General features: G+C 67.2%; 3 protein-coding genes across 3 annotated transcripts; 1 reads left to right on the top strand and 2 right to left on the bottom strand.

Moving 5' to 3' along the window:
- Positions 1 to 987: 987 nt before the first annotated feature.
- Positions 988 to 2,247, bottom strand: EMIHUDRAFT_351248 (hypothetical protein; the record flags this gene model as incomplete). The annotated part of the gene is made up of 5 exons (XM_005793626.1): positions 988 to 1,184; positions 1,256 to 1,321; positions 1,398 to 1,778; positions 1,848 to 2,063; positions 2,135 to 2,247. Coding segments are annotated over 3 exons (314 nt in total), but the record flags the coding sequence as incomplete, so codon positions are not given.
- Positions 2,248 to 9,915: 7,668 nt separating this feature from the next.
- EMIHUDRAFT_199520 (hypothetical protein) lies at positions 9,916 to 11,018 on the bottom strand (the record flags this gene model as incomplete). Its single annotated transcript, XM_005793625.1, has 2 exons — positions 9,916 to 10,182; positions 10,530 to 11,018. 2 exons carry the CDS (start codon positions 11,016 to 11,018, stop codon positions 9,916 to 9,918), a joined length of 756 nt encoding a protein of 251 aa, XP_005793682.1.
- A 77-nt stretch (positions 11,019 to 11,095) lies between these two features.
- Positions 11,096 to 12,117, top strand: EMIHUDRAFT_199519 (hypothetical protein; the record flags this gene model as incomplete). The annotated part of the gene is made up of 3 exons (XM_005793624.1): positions 11,096 to 11,119; positions 11,566 to 11,751; positions 11,986 to 12,117. The coding sequence occupies 3 exons, from the start codon at positions 11,096 to 11,098 to the stop codon at positions 12,115 to 12,117; spliced, it is 342 nt and encodes a 113-aa protein (XP_005793681.1).
- Positions 12,118 to 12,986: the final 869 nt, after the last annotated feature.

The following is a 12,986-nucleotide window of genomic DNA, read 5'->3' as shown; positions in this document are numbered from 1 at the left end:
CCGCCGCAGCTCCGCCATCGGATGGACGGCCTGCACGAGGCGGGCAACGCCTCGCAGCCCGCCGCCGCCGCCGCGCTCCTCGCCGCCGGCGCCGAGAGCACCGCCGCCGCCGCGGGCGGTGCACCCCCCTCCAGCTCGCCGTCGAGCGGGTCGGCGTCGGCGTCGGCGGCTGCCGCTGCAAGTGGTGCCGCCGCCGCCGCAGCCGGCAGCTGCGGACCCTGCGGACGCTGCTGAGCGAGCTGAACGGTGGCGCGGACCAAGGGACGGCGGCGGGCACCACGCCGGCCCACATCGCCGCGGCCCACGACTCGGTCGCCGCGCTGCGCCTGCTGCGCGCGCGCCGCTCGCCACTGTGGCGGCGCGACGCGTCTGGGAGGACGCCCCTTGACGTGGCGCGCGAGGCGCGGCGCGGCGCGTCGCGGTTCGTGCAGCGCCTGCTGCTCCTCGGCCAGCCGGCACCAACTTGAACGGATCTCATGCGCGTACTACGCCCCTCCCCCGATATGAGCCGCCGCTCCGCGCTTCCCTCCACAATCGCCGTAATTCCGTACAAAAATGGTGGAACTTCCTCATAAATGTCAACAGACAACACACACAAAAATCAGCCCTGTGTTGTGTGTACGCGCGCGGGCCCTGAGATGCATCTTGCCAGCCCCTTGGAGTGTGAACGGCTTCGTAGCCCTCCGGTCTACTAGAAGATCCGCAGGACTGGAGCGAAAAAAAAGCAAGCGAGTGGCATCTTGCATGTGTGTTTTGTACACCGTGGGGGCATGGGACCCCTGTTGTATATCCAATATCGTTTGCATGTGACCGCCGACTCGTTTGACTCCTTCGCTCATCATATACATGGATACGGCTCTACACACATCAAAACCGTCTGCGTCTCACTTATGTGTTATGAGAGTTATGTGTGGTATATTGACCGCGCTCGTACTACGCGGGATCATCCAAATCGATCATACCTGTTGCTGCACCGACGCCGATGACGACGCCTCGCCTCCAGAGACGTCGCGCGCCTCCGCAGAGCTGCGGCTGCTCATCTTGGCGAACACCCGGCTGAGGCCGTCAAAGCCGCGCCTCGCGAGGCTGGTGCTGCCCTCGGCGATGCTGCCCGAAACGAGGAGGTCCGCCCGCGACCGAGCGGCGGTCGCGCCGAGGCTCTTTGCCAGAAGCACGAGCGACACCTGAGGAGAGGGAGAGGCCTTCGTCGCGAGGCTCGATGCGTGCAAAGCGAGCTGTGGGAAACAGAGCGCGCCTTGCGGTGGCGCCCGGGGAAGCACGACTTTGCCAGGTCCTTGTAGAGTCCGCCGGCGATGAGCTCCTGCGGCGTTGGAAGGAGAGGGTTGTGTGTGTGTGTGGGGGGGGGGGGAGGCTCGGGAAAGCCGAGACTATCGCTCCTGCGGCGTGGTTTCAAAAAACTTGGAGAACTGGCAGCCGCCGAGCGCGGGGTCGTTCTCGTGCGCCGTGACGATCTTCAGCCTGTCCTGGCGCGCCTGCTTGACCTGCTCGGCCAGCCGCTCGTCGCTGACGAAGCTGTCCTCGTTGAGGTAGAGCAGCATGTGGGTCGCGGTGGCCGGCCGATCGTCGGTGGTGGAGATCGTGAGGCCGGTGAAGGCGGCGGCGATCTCGTTGGCCAAGTCCAGTGCGCCCGCGTTGGCCGGCGAGGCCCAGACCGTGACCCGTTTGGAAAAGGCGAGCGACTGGCTCTCGGGCTCGCCCGACACGCAGAGCGGGAGGGAGGTCTGGTTCAGATAGTTGGGCGAGCAGAGGAGCAGCGCCTGTGGTTCAAGTGGGGTCGGTCGGGAGACAGAGAGGACTGCGTAGCGGCTGGCTGTGGCCGGCGGCGCCTCGGCGATGATCTTGAGCGAGATGAGCTGAAACTCATCGATGCGATACCAGATCGTGAGCGGCCAGTCGTTGTCAAAGATGGCCGGCTGCAGCTCCTCGGGGCACTCTGCGCGCAGCGCCTGCAGCGTCCCGCCGCCCTTGTCAGGGTCCGCTTCTTGGACGAGGACCAGCGGCTTGTCCTTCTCGAGCGACGAGCGGATCTCGCGGAGGCAGTTCTGTGGCGCGGGAGAGGCGGGAGGTAAGGCCAGAGTGCGGTCTGGAGTCGGGGTGGGAGGGACAGGCGCGCCTTGGAGCGGAAGTAGCCCTTCGAGAGGAAGAAGAGGATGACTTGCGAGCGCTGGATGTACTCCTCCAGCGCCCCAATGTCTTTGAGATCATCTACCTGCGCGCACACCGCGGTGCGTCAGAGTGGATGTGTGTGTGTAGCTCCGACGCGGTGCTGAGCATCTGCGTGCGTCGAGGAAGATCTTGATGCCCGGCAGCAGCTGCTGGAGCTCACCCTTGATGACGGCGACGGCGTCCTGACCGGTCGACCTATTCGGAGGTGTGTGGTGACTCTATAGCGTTCCTGTTCCTCTTCTCCCTCCATAGCTGTGACTCACCAGATGTGGCTGTTGAAGAGGTGCCACGTGAGGCCGAGCACGATGTTCAGCTCTGGGGGCTGCTTGGTCGAGACGAGTCGGATCGTGGGGATCTTGGCGACGCGGCGGGCGGCAACGATGGCGCCCACGAGGAAGAAGGCGAGCACGACTGCGACGAGGACGATCATCGAGTTGACTACCCCATTGAGGCTGCGGAAGCCAAGGACTGCGTTGGCATCATCGACCCCGGAGCGTTCTTTGATGCCGAGGAAGATGGTGCTCCAGTTGGTGCCGAGGAAGAGAAGGAGGAGCACGAGACTGGTGGCGACGGCGAGCACGTTGTCCTCGACCCGCTTGTACGGCCGCACGACGGCGAGTGCGACGGCGTAGCAGGAGCAGATGAGGGTCGCCACCACAAGGCGAACAAAGGCGCGCTCCTCCGTTATCAGCAGCACAAAGCCCGTGAGCACGAGCTTGCGCGCCAGCTCGACCGCCTCCCACCAGTACCAGGTCTTCTCGTACTCCCGGTGGAGGAAGGCGGTGGCCCGCGTCAGAGCATTCGGCGTCTTGGCCTGCAGCGGCTTGTAGCAAGCGGCGAGGAGCGACGTGAAGAGGACCAGCGAGCCGGCGGGCCAGAGGACGATGAAGCCGGTGGCGAGATCGGTGATGGACTCGTGCTCGCCGGTGCCACACTCGACGCTCGCGTCCTGCCGCATGTAGGAGACCTGCCGCGGCGACTCGTCGGGCGGGGAGACGGTGTAGGCCTATCAGCAGAACATTGCGAGGACTGAGAGGTGGGGTTGTGAGCAATGGCAGTCATCAGCTGGAGGCGCCTGACACGACCACGCGCGGAAGATGGAGGCGCTGATGGAGGGCACGAAGCAGAAGACTAGCACGAGGCCGGCCGGCGTGAGGTCCAGGAGGCCGAGGGCCGCCTCCGCGTACCACGATCTCTCGCGCGGCGCCGGGGCAGCACGCCAGCGGTGCAGGAGCCGCTGACTTATTCCCGCTGCCATTAGCAGCGCGATGAGGGCGACGGGGGAGAGAGCAATGACGAGGAGCCTCAGGCCGTAGCCAAGGCACTGCTCCGGCAGGAGAAGGCCTGACCAGTCGATGGAGACGGCGCTGGCCAGCTTGTCCGTCCAGCGCGTGTACTCTCGCGGCAACCGCGCCGAGTAGGTGGAGGACAAGACGGTGCTGATCTGGTAGAAGCCAAACAGGATCTTGACCTTGGCTGTCATTCCGCCCACGACGTAGTACTTGACGACGCGGTCTGCAAAGCGGAGGATACAGCCGATGTAGGGCTCCTTCCGCCGCGGCATGTGGTAGGCCCACGCCGCCAAGCCGCACGCGACGCAGAGGCCGAGGACGAGGCCGATGATGCGACCCGCAGCGGCGCCGCGCGCTGCGCACTCTTTGCACTCGTCGCCGTCGACGAGGTAGTGATTCTCCGCGGCGCAGAGCTGGCACTCGGGGCCTTTGAAGTCCGAAGCGCAGTACTCCGAGCCCGCCTCCGCCATCCTCCGGCGGCGAGAGGCGCCTCTCGACTCGCTGCCGGCGCATCGCGTCTTGCCGGCGTTGTCATTGCCGCCAAAGAGGCGGCACTCTGTCAGCACGGCGGAGGAGGGGCTGGCGCGCCAGAAGCCGCGCGGGAGGACGAGGGATGAAAGGGTAGTGTTGTCCGGGCAGACAGCGTTTGGCGCGCAAGGCTTGCAGTACTCGGTCGGAGAGGTGAAGATGTCGTCCGCGTCGGCCGAGGTGTTACGCAAGTAGTAGCCGTCCATGCAAAACGAGCAGGTGACGCTGCCACTGACCGAGCTGAGGGGGTGAGGACACGGGACGCACAGGCCCTGGCCAGCGTTGGCGGCGTAGCGGCCAGCCTCGCACGCGTCGCACGCGTCGCTGCCTTGATCCGACGACGTGCCGGGAGGGCACGGCGTGCAGTTAGGCTGGCCCTCTTTCGCGGCGAAGGTGCCAGGCGAGCACGGCGTCGGATCGACGCTGCCCGTTGAGCAGGCGCTGCCGGCGGGGCAGGCCGTGCACTCGCTCGCGTCGGAGAGGTTGGTGGCGGTCGAGTACGACCCGGCGGGGCAGGGAAGGGGCACGCTCGTCCCCTCCGGGCAGTAGTGGCCAGTATCGCAGGGCGGGGGCTCATAGGTCGCCTCTGTGGGGCATTGGGAGCGTGCGGGGCAGCGGCCGGCGCAGCTGCTGCTCGACTGGTACTCGGGGTCGGCCGATCCGAGGAGGCCGGCGGCGCAGGCGAAGGGAAAGTCCAGCTCGACGGGGAGAAGCGGCAGCTGGTAGAGGTTCTCGCCAAGGAGGGAGTGGTCGCCGGTCTCGTTGTTCCAGTTGCACGGCTGCACGAAGGTTGGGGCCTGGCAATACCACTCGGGTGGGGTCGGGTCTTGCCTGCCCGCGCAATCGTCGCGGTGCTCAAGGCAAGCTGCTTGCTTAGCCCTCTCGGTGTACGGGTACGGATCGTATGAGCACGCCTCCCGGTACACCTCGCAGCGCGCGTTTGGCAGCCAGCGGCCGGCGGGGGCGGGGAGGGCGTAGGAGACCTCGCCAGCGAGCAGGAAGATGGAGCTCCCCTGACCCTCCGGGGCGGTGCAGCCGCTGATGAGGGTGCCGTCGCTCAGGGAGGTGCGCCCGCCCGCCGAGTAGAGGCCGCCGCCAGCCTCTGAGGCGATGCAGTTGGAGATGGCGGAGCGGGCTAGGCTGGCTGAGCCCGACCCCACGTACACGGCTCCGCCTCGCGTGGCATTGCAGCCGGCGACGGTGGAGTCGGTCACGATCAGGACGCGATTAAACGTGGCTATAGCTCCACCGTACTGCGGTTGCGAGGAGGGAGCGGGGTGAGGCAGCCGTGGCCATCTCTATCTCTCGCCCCGCTGCCGTGCGGCGCTGCAGGGGTGTGGCTAGCTCTACGCGGCGCACTCTAGCAGAGCAGCCCGACACGGTGGAGCCGATTATCGAGACCGCACCGCTGTCCTCCGCGGCGACGACGCCGCCCTCCTCCTGCGGTTGCGAGGAGAGACCGGGGTGAGGCAGCCGTGGCCATCTCTATCTCTCGCCCCGCTGCCGTGCGGCGCTGCAGGGGTGTGGCTAGCTCTACGCGGCGCACATAGCCAGCAGAGCAGCCCGACACGGTCGAGCCGATTATCGAGACCGCACCGCTGCCACCCGCGTAGACGACGCCGCCGTCCTGCGGTTGCGAGGAGAGAGCGGGGTGAGGCAGCCGTGGCCCTCTCCATATCTCGCCCCGCTGCCGTGCGGCGCTGCAGGGGTGTGGCTAGCTCTACGCTGCGCACATCTTCAGCAGAGCAGCTCGTCATGGTGGAGCCGTTTATCGAGACCGCACCGCTCTCAACCGCCAAGACGACGCCGCCGTTCTGCGGTTGCGAGGAGAGAGCGGGGTGAGGCAGCCGTGGCCCTCTCTATATCTCGCCCCGCTGCCGTGCGCCGCTGCTGGAGGCGGCTAGCTCTACGCGGCGCACATAGCCAGCAGAGCAGCCCGACACGGTCGAGCCGCTTATCGAGACCGCACCGCTGCCACCCGCGTAGACGACGCCGCCGTACTGCGGTTGCGAGGAGAGACCGGGGTGAGGCAGCCGTGGCCCTCTCTATATCTCGCCCCGCTGCCGTGCGGCGCTGCAGGGGTGGCGGCTAGCTCTACGCGGCGCACCTCATTAGCAGAGCAGCTCGTCACGGTCGAGCCGATGATCGAGACCGCACCGCTCTCATACGCGAAGACGACGCCGCCAGACTGCGGTTGCGAGGACAGAGGGCAGCGGATGGTGGGACTCGTCTCTAAACTGCAGAATCCGGATCTCTCTCACACCGCTGCCATGGGCGGGGCTGCTAGGCTACGCGGCGCACCTCAGCCGAGCACCCTGTCATAGTCGAGTCGATGATCTCGATGTCGCCTGCGTTGTTCGCGTGCACAACGCCGCCGTACTCCTCCCCCTCGTACTCCTCCTCCTCCCCCTCGTACTCCTCCTCCTCCCCCTCGTACTCGTACTCGTACTCGTACTCCTCGCCCTCGTACTCCTCGTACTCCTCCCCCTCCTTCTTACACTCATCATCGACCCAGGCGCACCCAGCCGCCCCTCTCCCGTTGACGAGGTTCAGCCCCCGCAGGGTGAGGCTGCAGCCGCCCGAGAGGTAAAAGAGCCTGGTCTCTCCCTGGCCGTCGAGCGTCGAGCCCTCGCCGCTGCTGGCGACGGTCACCTTGATGGTGGAGGTGCAGCTGATCTGGCTGAACAGCTTGAAGTGCGCACCGGGCGGCAGGTAGATTGAGATGTTGGCAGCAGCCTCCGTGATCAGGGAGCGGAGCTTGTCCTCGCTCGCCGCGGCGACATCGAAGCCGGGGGAGAGCGGCGGCAGCGGCGGCAGCGGCGGTAAAGGAGGCGGTGAAGGCGGCGACGGCGGCGACGGCGGCGTTGGTGGCGGTGCGGGCGGCAGATCAAAGCAGCGCTTAGCGCAATCATGGGCACCAGTGTCAGGGAGACCATCGTCGTAGCAGGAGGCTCGGTTGGCATGGTTGATACAAGGCTCGCAAAAGCCGGCGTCAAAAGTACAGAACAATACGCCATCCTCCTCGCAGCCACACGGCTGCAGCAGCACCTCGCCTTGTGGATCCGTGGGAGACGCGGCCGCCCTCCCGAAGCACAGCGCGGCGGTGGCCACGGCGGCTGGTTTGAGCGAAGTGAATTTGCTGAGTAGCACAAAGGCTCCTGCCCGCACGAGGCTCGTCTCGACCAGCTGCCCGGCAGCGACCGTGAGACCAGAGAAAAGAGAAGGGCTGGCGGAGTCCGGTTCGATCCGGACGGCGCCCGCGATGAGAGTGTACCCAGACTGGGCCGGGATGGGCAGCGACGCCTGGGCCTTGCCAGAGGCGGCCAAGCAGCCTGGTGGCTCCTCGGACTCGAGCGCAAGGTGACCTCCCGCCGTGGCGGGGTGGCGGGTGCGCACCTGGAGCGGCCAAAGGAGCGAGTGTTCATGCAGGGCAGACAGGGCAAACAGGCAGACAGGGCGGCGCGCGGGTGGGCAGACAGGGCAGCGCGCGGGTGGGCATAGCCAGAGGGGTGACGGTGTTTGGCAGCCCATGCAGCGGCGTGGGGAGTGCAGTGCGGGTCGCCAATACCTGATCCGCCCGATTCAGCTCGTCCTCGAGCAGCGAGGAGTTGGCGCGGGCAAAGGAGGCGCAGGCGCGCTGCCGGTCGGCGTAGCCGCTTGAGACGGAGAAGCGATCGGACTCGACCGCGTTCGAGTCGGAGATCCGGGTGGAGCGGAGCTCTGCAGGACACGCAAACTCCCCCAGCGCGGCCTTCAGACGCGCATCGACGGCCCAGTCGCTCTGGAGGAAGAGGAGGTGCCGGGGCGCTGCCGCTCGCCCGCCGCCCGCCGGCTTGGTCGTTGGCGGGCCGAGCGGGGCAAGGAGGCCGATGGACGCCTCAAGGGTCGTGAGAGGGGCGGACGCCGCATCCGGCGGGGCCTCGGTCTTGACAGAATCCTTGGTTGGGACTCGACAAGTGTCCGCGACTCCGTCGTTCGCTCGCCACCCGCCGCCGGCTTGCATGCAAGATCCGGGAGGAGGATGGCCGCCGAAGCGGACTGTTGGGCTTGAGACGCTCTGGCGCGTGGTCGCCGCGGCGAGGATGCTCGTGAAGGTGCAGAACATGAACTGCGGCTGGGGCAAACCACGCGGTGGCATCAGCATTTGTGGGTCGCTACTTGCTGTGAAGACACAGGTGCGTTTATGTGAAGAGGTTGTGCGTTTACGTGAAGACATTACGCCAGAGTTTCTTTTATCTTGACGCTTCTTGTCTTCTTCTTGGGGAGTTGAGCTAGCACCGTCACTCGGACACCCTCTCTGGGTTGCCCTGCCTCCAGGAGTTTTTCTTCTTCTGCGTCGGGGTTCCCTCTTTTTGTTTGTTTGTGCTCTCTTTTCGTGCTCATGGGACCCGTTGAACCGTCCGTGTTAGATAGTTTTGTGATTTGTTTCCTTCATCATCCATCAACCGTTTCTGCAAAACAACACAACAAAGTTTGGTATTGCTAAAAATATCTCTCCTCTCTCTCTCTCTCCGTTTCTGAAAAAAGAAATCGCGCGCCCGCACCCTGCCTTTCATGTGTGTGTGTGTGTGTGTGTGTGTGTGTGTGTGTGTGTGTGTGTGTGTGTGTGTGTGTGTGTGTGTGTGTGTGTGTGTGTGTGTGTGTGTGTGTGTGTGTGTGTGTGTGTGTGCACGCGGGGGGGAGGGGGGGACGTGCAACGCTCAGCGCGCAGCCCTTGACAGCCCCGCGCGGGCGGGAGAGGAGCTTGGGAGAGAACTCCCCGTCACGGCGTCGGCCACTCGGCGGCGCTGTCGGCCCGCCTGGCGCCGCGCGAGGACGGGCTGGGGCAGAGGGGGTTCTTGAAGGCGGGCTGCCGAGCAGCCTCCGCCCGCCGCGCCGCCTCCTTGGCCTCGCGCTCGGCCTTGAGCGCGGCGGCCGCCTCGGCCGAGATGCCCCACTTTTGGGAGACGACGTTGAGGCCCAGCTCGGGCGGCAGCTCCTCCACCGTCTGGTAGTCGTGCGTGAGCAGCTGGCCGGTGATCGAGTGGCGCGAGACGAGGTGGTGTTGCTCGTGCAAGTGCGGAGTGATCTCAGATCTGCAGCTGCACGCCCTCGTTCACGTGCGGCACGCCCTCCTCCTCGCCGTCGCCCCACGCCGCCGCCTCGCCGTCGCGCCGCCCTCGCCCGCCTCGCCCGTCGCCCCACGCCGCCCTCCGCGGGCACCGCAACCTCCTCCGGCTCGACGCCCATCTCGCGCAGCCTGATCTCGGGTCATCTCGGGTGATCGCGGGGTGATCCTCCCCCTCCGGCTCGGCCCCTCCGAGTAGGTCCTCGCGATGACTCGCACCGCCGAGCGGCGCAGCTGCCGCGCGCGCGCCTCGGCCGTCAGCGGCGGGCTCGAGCAAGCGCCGGCCGGGAGGGAGAGCGGCAGCAAGGCATAGGGGCGGCAAGGCCGAAGACGGGCCGCACCCCCCCTCACCCACACACACACACACCCACACATACCCTCCTCCGCCGGCGGCTGCGCAGCCCATCTCCACAGCTCCCAGTCCGTCGGCGCCGGGAGGCAGCGGCCGCAGCAAAGGAGCAAACCGCCAAAGTGTGGCGCCGGCAGAACCCGCGGCCGCCACAGTCAAGCGAGAACAGACAGTGCGGCGTCGTGTGCCTCGGCGTTGATGCCCTCCTTGGGGCGCGTGGCGCGAATCTCGAGGCCGTCGCCAGCGTCGCGCGCCAACCGGTCGCTCTCCAACGGTTCAGCAAACAGCCGCTGTCGCCGGCCCAAAACGTAGCGCCCGGCGCGCGCCTCGGCCTCGCCGCTCCTCGCCGCCGCCCCACAGACGGCGCGCCCCACCTCGCCGCCGCCTTGGCGGCACCATCGACTCGCCGCAGCACGATGCATTTCGAGAGAGACCGCACCCGGCTCGCCTCTCTAGGACTGATCCTCCCGCTCCGCCCCTGGCTCCGCCTCCCCGCTCTCCGCTGGCAGCTCCGACCCATACCGCTGGCGCAAGAGATTGGAGCGCCTTCGACCCTCGCCTACCCGCTGGCTCTTGGCCGCACGGAACGCCTCGCGGCCCTCGTCAGTCAGCGGGCCGCTGGGGCCGCACCGGCTGTTGTGGCCGCCGCGGTGCTGTACGACGCGGCTCTGGATCGCCCGGAAGAAGAAGAGCAGCTGGTCGAGCCCGGAGGAGAGACCCTCGCCTACTCTCAGGCGCGCGGACCTCAGCAAGCCAGCTTGCGCCGCCCTCGTCTCCCGCACTCACCCTCGCCGCCCTCGCCGCCCCCGCCGCCCCCGCCGCCGCCCTCGCCGCCGCCGCCCTCGCCGCCGCCGCCCTCGCCGCCGCCGCCCTCGCCGCCAACGCCCTCGCCGCCAACGCCCTCGCCGCCGCCGCCCTCGCTGCCGCCGCCGCCCTCCTCGCCGCCGCCCTCGCCCTGACCACCACCACCACCCGTGCCATCCTCGCCACCGCTGCCACCCTCGCTGACCCCGCCGCCGTGCCCGCCGCCGCCGCCGCCGCCGCTCTTCTCGCCGCCGCCCTCGACTCCGCGTCGCGCCAGCGTGAACTCGTGCAGGAGCCGCGTGAGCGCCTCAATCGAGGCGAGGTGGGTGCCGGCGCTGCTGCCGTCGTGCGGCGGCACGCGCCAAAAGCCGGAGGTGCAGCCGGTCTGCGCGAGTCGGACGTGGCGCAGCCCGCGCACCTGCGGCAGCGCGGCGAGCTTGTGCGCCTGCTGCCACGGCGAGCACAAGAGCACTAGGTGGTCCACCGCCGCCAGACCGTCGAGGTCCGCAAAGGTGGTCGCGCCCTCGGACGGGAAGGCCACGACGGTCGTCGCGGGGTCGAAGGAGGGGACGGCCGCGCAGCTCTCGTGGCTGAAGCAGTCGTACAGCTCGCAGCAGTCGGGCGCGAGAACCTTTGCGTGAACAGCCGTCGAGCGCTGCCGTCCATCCCGGAGCAGCACGGAGACACGCAGAGGCAGCTGCAGACACGGGACGGTGACGCCGTCGGGCGCCCCGAGGGCTGTGCAGCACATCGGGCAGTAGTAGCAATAGGACTTGCCGTCGCAGCAGCGCTCGCGCGCCCACGACATGGCCCACTCTCGTCGCCGGGATGAGCGAAGGGCTCAAGCGCCGGGTGAAGTTTTTGTCTTGACCACAGGTGCTCCGCCCTTGTCGTGCAGTGTCTGTGTGCGCGAGCTATTTTTCTTTTTATTTCTGAGAGCTCCCGTCAAAGATCACGGAGTCGGCAGGGGGGGGGATAAATAAATAAAGAAACTGACAATTAGCAAGGAGAAGAGAAACAACGAGATAATAAAATCCTAAGAGTGGGCGGGCCTCTGTGGCCGGCGCAGAACCCAAGCGGATATGAGCGGAGGCTCAGCGGCGCGCGACGGGGGCGGCGGCGTCGGCGGCACGCCCAGCAGTGGGGACGTCGGCGGCGGCGGCGGCGGCGGCGGGGGCGGCGGCAGCAGCAGCAGGGACGACGGCGCACTATCGGCGGCGCTGCTCGCGTCGCCGGCGCCGGCCTCCGCTCTCCCAATCCTGCTCACGCGCCATGCGAGAGCGCCTTCTGGCGGCAAGCCGTCCTCGAGCGACCTCTTCGATTGCAACATCTGCCTCGACACCGCGACCGAGCCCGTCATCACGATGTGCGGGCACTTGTACTGCTGGCCGTGCATCTACAAGTGGCTCGAGCTGCGCAGAGAGTCGGACGGCGCCTTCTGCCCGATCTGCAAGGCCGAGATCTCGTCCGACCGCATGATACCGGTGTACGGCCGCGGGCAGCGCTCGCGCGTCGACCCGCGCCAGCGAGCGCCGCCAAAGGAGGCGCTGCCTCCGAGGCCGCCCGGCCAGCGGCCTGCCTCGTCCGGCTCGTCCGGTCGGCAGTCTGGCCAGCCCCGCGGCTCGGAGGCGGCGCAACCGCCGCTCGCGGCGGCGGGCGCGCAAGCAGGCGCGGGCGCGCCCGGCCTCGGCTTCTTGCCCACCGTGCTCGGCTTCCAGTTCAACGCGTCTGCGGTCGGCGACGAGCCGGGCGGCGAGCAGCTCTCGCCGGAGCAGGTGCAGCAGGCCTTCCTCTCGCGGCTGCTCCTCTTGCTCGGCTCCTTTGTCATCCTGTGCCTGCTGCTGTTTTGAGTCCGCCGTTGAGTCGCCGCCACATGGATGCGCCATTGAGTGGGGCGGACGCTTCCTTTTTCCTACCCCGTGACCACCGGAGTCTCGTTGTTCTGTGTCGTGTGTGTGTGCGAGAGAGTGCACACCGTTCCATGCCGTGGTACACTCGCGCGCGCTTGGGGTGGCGTCGTGTTTGATTCGATGCGTCCGGGGTCCCTTTTCTCTCTCTTTTTCCCAACACCCCAACGCAGCTCACGCCTCAACGCGTCACGCGGCGGGCGGAATTTTCCATGACCATGTTAGATGACCACGATGTCGGTCGCGCGGGTCATATGTCGGCGCGTGTTTTCTCACACCGCGTGTGTTGGGGTATGGGCGGCGCCCGGCCAGCACGACTCCTCGAGCTCACACGCGCCTCGCTCCGAGCGCGAGAGACACGAGAGAGATACGTGGAGATCGGCCAGCACCCCCCCAGCAGCAGAGCGGTCTGCTGCTGAGGGGGGGGTCCCGAGCATGGCTTTAGATGTGCAGGGGGGGGTACCGAGCAGTGTGCGGCCCCGCTCTTACAGTACCCAATCATTGGCATTTGGCATTAAGGGGCCAATCTCAACAAAAATATAATTCGCGCTGAGGGTGGAGCGAGACGGCCGGGCGCGGAGAGGGGAGAGCGGAGAGCGCTCTGGCGTCTGGGTTGCGAGTCACTCATGCCCCCGCACCCGCCCAGCGAAGAAAGCTCTGCGGCGACGGGAGACGCGTCGTCGATGAACAGAGGTGACAGCTGCAGTGCATGCTGTCGTTGGGTTGGCCACCGCAGCCGTGCTTCTGCTGGTCTGGTGGCCTTACGGGGGGGGGCCTCTTCTCTGCGAGGAGCAGTTGCACCTCCGCCTCTT

This window comes from Emiliania huxleyi (genome assembly GCF_000372725.1).
Source record: "Emiliania huxleyi CCMP1516 unplaced genomic scaffold EMIHUscaffold_10, whole genome shotgun sequence".
NCBI lineage: Eukaryota > Haptophyta > Isochrysidales > Noelaerhabdaceae > Emiliania > Emiliania huxleyi.
The sequence above is the reverse complement of the archived record's forward strand: the minus strand, read 5'-3'. Positions and strand labels throughout refer to the sequence as shown.